The sequence below is a fragment of the Dipodomys ordii genome, unplaced genomic scaffold (genome assembly GCF_000151885.1).
Source record: "Dipodomys ordii isolate 6190 unplaced genomic scaffold, Dord_2.0 Scaffold271, whole genome shotgun sequence".
In the NCBI taxonomy this organism is placed as follows: Eukaryota; Metazoa; Chordata; class Mammalia; order Rodentia; family Heteromyidae; genus Dipodomys; species Dipodomys ordii.
The window spans coordinates 11371-23131 of record NW_012267487.1 but is presented as its reverse complement, the minus strand read 5'-3'; the positions used below and the strand labels follow the sequence as shown (position 1 = coordinate 23131).

The following is an 11761-nucleotide window of genomic DNA, read 5'->3' as shown; positions in this document are numbered from 1 at the left end:
AAAAAAAAAAAAAAAAAAAAAAGAATTATTATTTCAGTAGAAACACCTACACATATTTTTAGAAGTTAATTATCACAAAGTAAATGCCATTATTAAAATCTTCTTTCTTTCTTTCTTTTTTTTTTTTTGGTCGGTTGTGAGACTTGAACTGTGGACCTCAGTGCTGTCCCTTAGCTCTTCAGCTCAAGGCTAGCGCTCTACCTCTTGAGCCACAGCGCCACTTCCAGCCTTTTCTGTTTATGTGCTGAGGAATCAAACCAAGGGCCTCTTGCAAGTGAGGCAAACACTCTACCACTGAGCCATCTTCCCAGCTCTGAATGATGGCTCTTGAAAGCTGGGCTCCAGGGATTCATGATTGTAATCTTAGTTACTCAGAAGGCTGAGATCTGAGGATTGTGGTTTAAAGCCAGACCAGGCAAGAAACTCCATGAGACTTTTATCTCCAGTTAGTGAGCAAAGAGCCAGAAGTGGAACTGTGGCTAAAGTGGTAGAGTGCTAGCCTTGAGCAAGTAAGTTGAGGGACACTGCCCAGCAGTCCAATACCCTTACTGGCACCAAAAAAAAAAGTATAACTCTGTTTTCTTCCTTGCCTACTTATTTTCATAAAATAAACAGCATTGTATTCATGAACTGCTCTGTTGAATGGCAACTCCTTTGTATAATTATCTAAAGAAAGTAAAATCTATTCTAAAACATAAATAGTAAAAATGTAAGTGGTTTAGCAAGTGAGATTCAAAACATCCACAAAACATTTTCTTATTCTTTCACAGTACCTGAAGCCACCAGAGAACCAAAACTAAAGAAGCATAAGAATGATTAGTAAGTTTCCTTTAAAAATATCCTAAAGTCAGTTTCCATCAAGTGAGTACCCTGTAGAATAGCCAGGCCCTTCCCCACTAGCCATGCAATACCAGACCCTTGCTTTCAGTACTCACCTTCAGTTGCAGCACAGGCTGCTCCCCAACCTTTGTGCAGAACAGGCAATAATTTGGCTCCTTCAGCCCCAGGTACACAGGATTCCCCCTGTCCCTCTTAAGAGTATCAGGATACTTGCATGGGAGTAAGGTAACAATGACTGGAAATACAGTGCAGAAAGTGGCCTTCAGTTAATTTGACCAGGTAGCATCTCTGATCAGACTTAAGGCAACAGAGATTGGACCAATGTTTATGGAAGGGTCAGTTTGCCACTCACTATGTAGCCCAGACTCTTTCCATTAGAAAAATCATTCTCTTATAGATTCAAAAACTAATTTTAGCCGGGTGCCGGTGGCTCATGCCTATAATCCTAGCTACTCAGGAGGCTGAGATCTGAGGATCACATTTCAAAGCCAGCCCAGTTAGGAAAGTGCATGAGACTCTTATCTCCAATAAACTACTAGAAAATCAAAAGTGGTGCTGTGGCTCAAGCAGTACAGCACTCACCTTGAGCTGAATAGCTGAGGGATAGCACCTAAGTCAAGAGTTCAAGCCCCACAACCGACAAAAAAACCACTAATTTTACCATAGATTTCATACATTTGCCTGACTCCTTTTCAGATTTATCATTGGCTAACCCTTCTGTCTCCATGGAGTTCACATATCTTCCCTGGTTTATTCCATTAATCACAGACAACTCTAAGACCATTATCACCCATATGATGTTCTTCCATTCAAATAGAGCCAGTAAACACACCTACTGTGAAGTGAAAGGCTGAGAAAGAACACACAACAGCACTGGACAAAGTGGCTGCCTCCCTTGGACCTTGGCCACTCACCTGGAACTGTATGTTCTTTCCTCGGGACTGCTATGAGAGTCTGGTCCTGAAGGGTCCACACATGATTACTAAGATCTTGAATGTACCTCTGCAAAGGTACTGGCATGGATAAAGCTGTAGAGAAAGTAAAAATGCAACCATGTAAGAACAAGGGTACAGAATAGTCCCTTTTCCCAATTATTCGTTCTCCCATAGCATCCTTACTTTTAGCCATTATGTCAGTGGTGTTTCAACTGCCAAACAATGAGGTTGTTTATGTGTAGACTGGCCTCAGAAGAAATAAGAAATAAGTCAGGCCCAAACTAACACAGCTTGATCCGGGTTCAGATTTAGTGAACTCTGTTGGTAATTATCAAACAGCTAGGTCCTATATCCTCAGATTTCACAGGGCTCCCTCACCTTCTTGGATCAGCCTTTTGTCCAGAGAAACAGTAGCACCTGTGACTCCTGTGAAGGGCAAGAACTAGAGCTCTAAAAGGATAGAGAGTACAATGCCCCATGCCTTTTATTAATGATGAGAAGGAAGTAAGTTCTGCTTGGTTGAAGCCAGAACTGCCTGTATCCTGGTCACTTGCTGGTTCCTTATATCAGAAGACTCACTGAGGGTTTATTTGAATAAATGTCAATTCAGCTTGGTTGTGACTTATCCAAGCACCTTGAAACAGGAGGGCATGGTAACCCTTTAATAGAAACAATGAGGAAATGGAGTCACAAATAGTGACTGAGGAGGGAAGCATTATGGGACTTCCCCAGGGTGGATGACTGGACTCTAATGATGTAAAATGACACACTGGAATGTTGTCTCTAACAGTGAGATCCCCTAGCAGGTACAAGGTTGAACCAGGAGGGAACCAGTCTCCTAAGACCTAGATAAATTCTAACCACTCCTATGTAGCCTGCAGTTACCACATCCTCTGTCAATCTCAGATCAGGAAAAGTCACGCTGGGCATGCTTCTCAGAGCCAGCACAAATGTCACAAATGTTGCTTCTTTACCAAAAGAGCCTTACACAGAGCAAGGCAACTCTTAGATACCTTGTTCCCCACAGTTAACGTAAGTCATTACCCTACTATAGTGGGAGGAAGCTTTGGCCTCCACATGCCTCAGTGCCTGTCATTAGGTCTTCCACTGAAGGGAACAGAGATAATGCTTTTGATGCCAACCTTCAGCCCAGACTCTGAACCAGATCCGAGCCTGTGAGCTTTACACCTCCAGGGTTTGTATCTCAGGGATATCTATTTCCTACAGATACTGGTAGATAAATATCCCAGCCAACATGTCTTTTGGTAGAATAATACTAAGCCTTCTCAGAGGGCTGCTAGTGGGCTCAAACCTACTAGAGGCCTATGTGGTAGTAGCTTTGTCTCTACTTGACTTTTATGGGGTCATCTTCTGAATGAACTCTCTTTCCTTGGCATCTATCTTAGGGACAACCAAAACTAAGATCAGAGACCAGTGTTCAAAAGTTTTGCAACATTCATAAATATGTACATCCTTAATATTCAATGTGTGGTCTACAGATGATGTGTTGGAATTATCTGACAGCTTGGCAGAATTGAAGAATCTCAAATCCTACCCTAGATTTATAGAATCAAGATCTGAAACCTAGGGGGCATTAAAACAGCTCTATTCTCCATGTTTGTGGCACACACCCATGTTCAGTAATGTACTTACACCAACAAAAAAAGAAAGAGGTCATGGCTTAGGCTGAGCCTGGTACTTGGAAGTGAGTCATGAAGGTATTAGAATAAAGAAAGAACAATAAACAACCTCATCAGACCAGATAAAATTTAATAGAAAGTTGAAGAGAGATGCCGTGGTGACCTGAGGAAAATCAGAAGACACAAGGAATGTGTTAGGGGCAAGGGTAGAGAGGTTGTATGTAGCTGGAGAATTGCAAGGAATTTTGGAACATGCCTTGAGAGTTTGTGGACGTGCTTTGAGAGTTCATGATAATGGCCTGAAAGGGCCTGGTTCCTGGAGCCAGGTTTAGCCTGCATGCGAAACAGGTACAAGACACCTGAGGGGTGGAGGTAGTAAGTGGGATTTCACAGTTACACTACCAGTGTGGGTTAGTGCATAGGCTAGGGAATTTCAACAAAGTCCCCTGAGGTGGGAGTGGGGGATAGTGAGTGGGACATGCCAGGGAAGCATCATTGAATTACTAAATCAGAGCAGATTTCCAAACTAACTATGAAAACCCATTTCAAGGGGCTGGGAAGGTGGCTCAGGGGTAGAGCGCTTGCTTTGCATGCATGAGGCCCTGGGTTCGATTCCTCAGCACCACATAAGCAAAAAGAAAAAAGCTGGAAGTAGTGCTGTGGCTCAAGTGGTAGAGTGCTAGCCTTGAGCTGAAGAGCTGAGGGACAGCGCCCAGGTCCTGAGTTCAGGTCCCACACTGGAACCAAAAAAAAAGAAAAGAAAACCCATTTCAAGAAGCTATCTTTTTTTTTAATTTTATTTTATTTTATTTGTGAACATACTGTACAGAGGGGTTACAATTGCATGGGCAGGATAATGCATACATTTCTTACCAAGCATTGCAGTCTCCTCCTTTGTTTACCCTTCCCATCCCTTCCCAGCCTCCCCCCTCCCCCCCATCCCAATCCTTCTCCTTCCCCCCTTCCCCCCCCCCGCACCGACGTTGTAAAGCTCGTTTTGGACATGACAACTTGTACTTCTCATTGTTGCATCAGATCCACCTGTATCCTTAAACAACTGGTTTTTCCCCATCTCCTCCACAAGTTATACTGACATCAAATATAGTGAAAGCAGGGGTTATACTGTGGGGGAGGGACATACAAAGCAACAAAGAGATAATCTTATAAATGCGTTAGAAACACATGCATGAAAGAAAAAACATTAAAATACATATCTAAGGGTTCATTTTCCTGACATCACATTATCTGACCTTTTCCGCTTGACTCATACATATACTAGATATTGCAAATAAGGGAAACCATGGGACCTATGTTTCTTTGGGCCTGGCTTACTTCACTTATATAATTTTTTCCAAGTTTTTCCATTTCCTAACAAATGGGGCAATGTCATTCTTTCTGATGGAGGCATAGAATTCCATTGTGTATATATACCACATTTTTCAAGAAGCTATCTTATACGAAGAGAAGGGAAGGCAGGTGACTGTCCACTGAAATTCCAGCCCTGCCCTGATAGGTGGTGTGTGTCTGTCTACTTCACACCTTAGAAACCATATACATTTGTTTTCTAGTTTTATATCATACAGGGAGATTTCAAAGTGGTGGAAAATTATATAACTAATTTTGCCTCCTGGTATCTCAATGTGTCATCAGATACAGGTAAAGGTTTGTGAAGTTTCTCTTCAAATGTAGAGACTCTTCACTTAGGACCCTTTTCTTCAATCACAGAATAAGAATTTCTGGACAAGTCACAATGGTAAGAAAACTTGGTGGAGTGTTACTATGTGTAAAAATTATATTTTATGATATTTATTATAAAGGAATCACCATTCAACAAATCAGTTTCTAAGTAAATACATCTTGATCAATATCACCCCTTTTACCATTTTCCCCCAACCCTTCCAAACAAGTCCTTCACCTTAATAAAGTCCTTAAACCTAATAAATTGTACTTTCTAGAAGAAGGTGTTTGAATTTATGAGGTATAATCTCTGGGGTTTAGTGACCAACCCAGCTGATTCTGATGTTGATTCGAAGTATGCAATAAGTCAATTTCAGCCTTTACATAATTCTATAATGCCTAGGTAGCCAGAGGTATTCCAGGCTGTCTGTTGATACACTGGAAAACTAAGAGAGCTCTGGCCTTTGACATGAAGTGTCTCAGATTTCTCCAGGACAATTTGTTCAGGAATGATTGCTGCTGATTTCTTGCATCCTATTTCATAATATCCCAGCTTCAACTGAATTTAAAAACCAAAAACCATGAGTGTCATGATTTCTAGTTCTGGTATTAAATACTACCAGAGTCATAACCACTCTATTCACCTTTCTCTCCTGAAAAGGCTCAAAGAACTGATATTATTAATAAAAATTATCAAACTATGAAAAAATGCAAAAGCATCATCCTAGCATATTGCCTACTCTCCTAAGAGTAATCTCATTGTCTGTAAGTACAACTTTGCTTGGATTTACTGCTTGTTGTAAATTTGAAGAAAAAAGAGTATATTATTTTAATTCAATGAAGATGTAAATGACATCTGTTGATAGAAAACACAATATGTAAAATTAATAATCTGTCAACTAGAAGCAGAGCATATACCTCAATTCATGGAGGAAACTAGAAAAGGTAAAACTAGAGACATTGCCTCATGAAAATATAGGATTGGGGTGGGAGAATATTGCTTTTGGTCATAGATATGCACTATTTTGGTTAAAACCTTTGTAAGAGGATCTTGTGGTATTAGTGGAAGGGGGTGAAATCAAAGAAAGTGATGGGCAGAAGAATGAAGAGAGTAATAGTGGAAGAATGCAGTCATTATATTTTATGTATATATATATATATATATATATATGTATGTGTGTGTGTGAAAATGGAACTAGGAAGACTGAAGAGATAAGTGAGGTTGGGAAAAATGGCAAGAGTTATAAAAGTGGTGACATTGATCAAGATGCATTATACTCATAAGCTGACACATTGAATTAAAATCCCTTTGTACAACTACTCAAAGACAGTAATAAAAAGTCTCAGCAACAAAAATTAATGTTTTATTAACACAAGTTACTAAATACAGTCATTGGTTTCATTGGTGCTAGGAAGAAACTGCATCCTCTACAGTCCCTGGGCCCAGTTGTTCATGAGTTACCAGGAACTTTCTTCAGGTCCAGCAGCCATCATACTCTAGCATGGTTTAAATGGTTCTAATCATTCTAAACAGTTTACTCCTGCTGGAATCCAAAGCCCCCTTGCCTGGAATCCTGGTCCCCCTACAACAATCAGTTGCTAAACATCCAAGGGAATCAAGTTGTTCAGTGCATATTAGCTTGGAGCTCCTGCTACTCAAATGTAAGGATCTGTTATATAGAGAGTGAGTATTGCTGTTGCATTGGTTCATCCGATGTGGCCCAGGCCAATGATCTTCCATGGTTTCATAAACCACAAACAAATGCTTCAAAGGATACCCTAACACCACTAATCCCATGTACTTATGAGTTCAGTGGCCATGATGTCATGGCTTCTTTTACTACAAGATGAGATGACAGCAGCTCTGCTCACATCTGAGCACCAATGTGAAAACATCATTGAAATCATACAAATAAAATGAACTTCAAGAACTAAAAAATCTGGCATGAAGTCCTCTGACCAAGATGCCCCCTACAAACTGAGTTCAACCCCTTATATCTAAATTGAAGTTAATATTGTGTTGTTTCCCCAGGTCTGAAGTGAGGAAAATGGGTTGATCTTTCTTGGAGGAGGCAATAAACCATCCTGGAAAGGCCACAGACTCAAAGGTAGAGGTTCTACCTACCATGCTGTGGAAAAAAAGGTAGGGCTTCACTGGTTCAGTTTGGTTATACAAATCTGAAATGTTTCCTTTCTGAAATGTAAAAGATTAAAAGTAGGTTATTTGAGATATTCAGCTATTTGTACAAAACAATAAATATTCCAAAGTTCAGAAAACCTGAGCCATCCATTAAATTAGGACAAGCAAAATATGTTTTAAAGGAAAAGAAGACTGAAGACACAAATATCTCACCTTCCCAATCCCCCTTCCAACCCAGAGGTATCACAGGAAGGGTATCAGGAGCATCTTAGTAAATAAGCAGATATATTTGAACAACAAACTACTACTCTTCTTGCAAAATAAGCTGAAGGAATCCTCAAAGGACTAGAGGAAAATTTGCAGAAATAAGCTTAGGAATTCCCTTACCAAGCCTCACAGTGACAGCTAAAACCATGTAAGAGTAGCTGTTAAGACAAACATGTTGTTGTTGGTGGTGGTGGTGGTAGTGGTGGTGGTGGTGGTGTGTCTGTACACACTGTCTTGGACCAGTTGCTAAAGATATGAGGAAGATCACCACCATAAAAAAGATACAGAAATGTGTAGCAAATTAAAGGACAATCCAAAGAAACCAAGAAAGGAGCAATTAGAAAATACCTTCTCTATTGTATATAGAAATGTATAATGTGCATAGGTGTAACATTGTAAACTTAGGTAAAAATGAGTTTTTCTAAGTAAATTGCATTCATACAAGATCTCAGGATAGACACAAGATACTCTATAATTCAGCCACATTCTACCTTGAGTGGGAGAATTCTTCTGCTATAGAGTTTCCTCACTCAGCTAGTGACTTCCATTTATCTTATTCTTTGGTTAGCTTCAGCCTTAGTCATCCTTAATGCCTCTACCACCTCTTCTTCTATCCCAGTTAAAACTTCTAAATACTCTACCCTTGAAAATTTGATTAGAAAATAATTTCCACATACCATCCTATAGCTTGGGTCCCTAGTACATCACCCATCCCTGCTCCTCCTTCCTGAGGACTGAGAAATGAACACTGTCTATACTCACCAACTTACTGGCATTTCCTAGCCATTCTCTTTGCTCTCAGGTGCTCCCCTGATTTTGCTTTCTGCACTCAATCATTTTTATCAGAGTATTTGCTTTAACTTCTATCATCTTAATAATCATGTTCATTTAGTGAAGGGGAGGTATTCTGAGAAAAATATCACTTAGCAATGTCATCACTGTGTCAACAATGTGCCATGTGCTTACACAGACAAAGACAGCCTCATCATTAGGAAGTTGTGTACAGTGCTAAAGCATTGTTATGTGGCACATTACTGTATTTTGTTGACCTACCATCAATACCGATGCCCCTGCAGAAAGCTCCTTGAAATGGTTGCCAATATTTGCTATCTATGATTTTTTTCTCACAATTTCTTTCTTAAACTTACTCCATCTGGCTTCAATCTCTAATACTGCACCACTGTACCAACACTCCTCACCAAGGCCCCTAATGACCCACACATTGTCATATGCAATGGTCAACCCTAAGTCTTCATCTGAGGACAAAAGTACAACGAGTAAGTTTTCAGCAGGATAGAACTGAAAATGTACTTCATCTGACTGAGAATGGCATTCATACTGTCAGCAAATCTTATTATCTTCATTGAAAAGAGTTGTAGTCTGACTCCTGTGGACTTTCACCTTTGCCTCCCTCCCCCAAGTCTGTGTTCAACCTGGAACAAGAATAATCCTTTTAGCACTAAGTCCATTCATGTCATTCTTCTGTTGAAATTATTCTGGGTTTGTCATTTTCACTTAGATCATAAGGCTCAGTCCTTATAGAAGATGAAAAGGCTCTTTCCAAACTACTTTTCACTCTCTGAATTTCTCCTTCTACTTCTATATACTTGTTTACTCTAGCCTTTGCACTTGCCTTCACTTGGACACCCTGCTGACTAACTTTCCTACCTCCTTCTACTCTGCTAAAATTTCACTTCAGTGACATGTGCTGCACCATTTGTCACTGTAACTTGACTCCACTTGTATTTCTGGGACTCTGAGTCCTTGTTCTGTTCTGATTTGTTTTGTTGTATTATGTTTTTTGGGTTATTTTTAGAAGGAATAATGCCCTTTAATGTATCACAAATCTACCTATTATTATATTTATTATTTCCTATGTCTATCCTTCCCTAGAATCTAAGGCCAGGGCTCTTTACCATTCTATGTAGAGTTATGTCTCAAGTCCCAGTTCAATGTTGGAAGCAAGTTAAGTACTCACACATTTTCAAATTGAATTGGATCTAGTTGAATTAAATGAATCAAAATAAACTTTATGGAATAAATATATATTATACACATATCTATATGTGTGTATTTTATGTCTAAACATATATGCATATGTTTGTGTATGAAGATATAGACATATCTATATAAAACAAACAGGAGGGCTTAGGAATTGGAATTATAAAGGTTGATATTTCAGAATATGCTATAGAATGACAATGTAGCAAATAAGACTAAAATGTAGTAATGAACTGAGAGATTGTACCAAGAAATTCTCCTACAGCATAGCACAAATGAACAAATCAATAGTGAAATGACAGAAAGTATAAAACTAGGTGAGATGTTATGAAACATGAAGTGAAATCTAACATTCCAAAGACTTTTGAATAGGAATTCCAAAAGGTGAGATAAAGCAGAATTGTTTTTCTTCGAAAAACAATCCAGGGAGCATCTTGAAATGAGAAAAGGGCAGAAGTCCTCCTCTAGTGAGAGGCAGGGTAAACTAACATCTATCTCATGTACATGACACAAAAGGAAATTATGAATAAATACAATTAGGAAAATAAGAATATTTCTCTTTCCATTTTAAAATGCGATCTCCTACCAAATAAAGTTTGTGTCAAGAAAAACTGGCTTTTTAAACAGTTTTGTTCTTAGGAACTGACCTTTAACTGCAGTGTGGGCTGTCTTCCAGCAGACTCACAACACAGGCACATAGCTGGATTCTTGATTCCTAAATAAATGGGAGTCCCTTTGTTTTTCTCAAGGGACTCTGGATATTTGCATGGGATGACAGTAACTATTACTGTAAAAATAAAAGAAGAGGGTGTCATTTCCCTTTTGAATCAGAAAAACGGAATCATCCTATCTGTAAGGTTTTAGGCAAGAAAAGAACGCACAGGAGGAGGTAAAAGTGAAGAAAGAAAGTTTATTGGATTACACTCCCAGGCGAACTCCCTGGTCAGGTTGCCCAAAGTCTGGTTGTAGCAGGGTTTATATGGCCGGGATCAGCAGGAACTTTTAGCATGTAACTTGTTTTGCAAGCCTGTCACTATCAATTCTACCTGACTTAGCAGGGCAGTATTTTTTTTAATTTTAATTTTAATTTTTTGTGAACACACTTTACAGAGGGGTTACAATTACATGGGCAAGATAATGAGCACATTTCTTATCAAGCATTACAGCCTCCTCCTTTGTTATTGGCTTCTAAGTGAGACTCATCAAATGCCCAACTACCATATCCATCCATTTTCTGATCCATCCATCCCGTATAACAAAGACTGCCCTACTAAGTAGAACACAGAGTTAAATAGATGCCCCATCCCCTTTATCCTTAAGATTTTAACACCTAGTGTAAGCACCTGGAGACAGAGAAGTTTCTATCTCAACAGCTCCTTTGATCTTTGGAGAGTTCTATTAGCATGTTCTGCCTAATGTAATATGGAAATTCCTTTCCTGTGGTATTCGCTTATCTGCAACCTTGAGGTCATGAAGAACACATTATTCCTCTTCTACAGGAAAAATTGGCAGCCTTGGATAAATAAAAGTATCTCCATTATTCCACAAAACACTCCACCATATCTGAATTCTTTTGTCTCATCTGAGGAAAACCACTCACTTTATTACTTTTTCAAAAAAGAGTGAATATTCCCCCTTTCAGGTAGTCACCACTTTTTATGACATGTAATTACTGTACTTATTTATGGATTATAATGAGATGATTTGAGGCATGTGTACATACTATGTGATATTAATAAAATCCAGGTAATTAGAATATCCACTATGTCATATACTCCACTTATTTGTGGGGAAAACATCCAAATATCTCATTTCTTGTCATTTTGGAACATACATTACTGTTTACTCCAGTCACCCTACTAAACAACAGACCATTGGCACTGATGTTTTTACAAAAGGCCATGCCAATGTGAGAGCCAAGCAGCCATACGAAAACCACTCACCTGAATTCACATCTTTACTCCGTGGGGCTACCACCAAGTTCTCACCCTGAAGGATCCACACCTGATGATCTAAATCAGAGACCTTCACAGGCTGAACATTATGGGAGGCTGCTGTTTAGATGGAAATAAGCAAAAGATGCATGAAGATCAAAATTACTTGCCTCGACACTAGGAGAAAAATCATCCAATCCAGTAAGGTAGATCAGGGACCTAAAAACTAGCAGCCCTCTTGTGACTTATAAACCCAAGCTTTCTTTCCAGGGAAGATTCATGGATTCCCACAAGGAGATCAAAGGCTACCAAGGGTAATAACTACTG

General features: G+C 39.3%; 2 protein-coding genes across 2 annotated transcripts in view; both read right to left on the bottom strand.

The window, feature by feature from the left end:
• Il36a (interleukin 36, alpha) overlaps positions 1 to 1968 on the bottom strand; it is a 3393-nt gene extending 1425 nt beyond the window's left edge. The window contains exons 1-3 of the mRNA XM_013036319.1: positions 1959 to 1968; positions 1755 to 1868; positions 936 to 1075 (exon numbers count right to left, since the gene is read on the bottom strand). Of these exons, the coding sequence (XP_012891773.1) occupies positions 936 to 1075; positions 1755 to 1868; positions 1959 to 1968 (264 nt within the window). The remainder of the gene's footprint in view (positions 1 to 935; positions 1076 to 1754; positions 1869 to 1958) is intronic.
• A 5108-nt stretch (positions 1969 to 7076) lies between these two features.
• On the bottom strand, positions 7077 to 11554 carry Il36g (interleukin 36, gamma; the record flags this gene model as incomplete). The annotated part of the gene is made up of 3 exons (XM_013036318.1): positions 7077 to 7286; positions 10148 to 10287; positions 11444 to 11554. Coding segments are annotated over 3 exons (461 nt in total), but the record flags the coding sequence as incomplete, so codon positions are not given.
• Between the last annotated feature and the right edge of the window lie 207 nt (positions 11555 to 11761).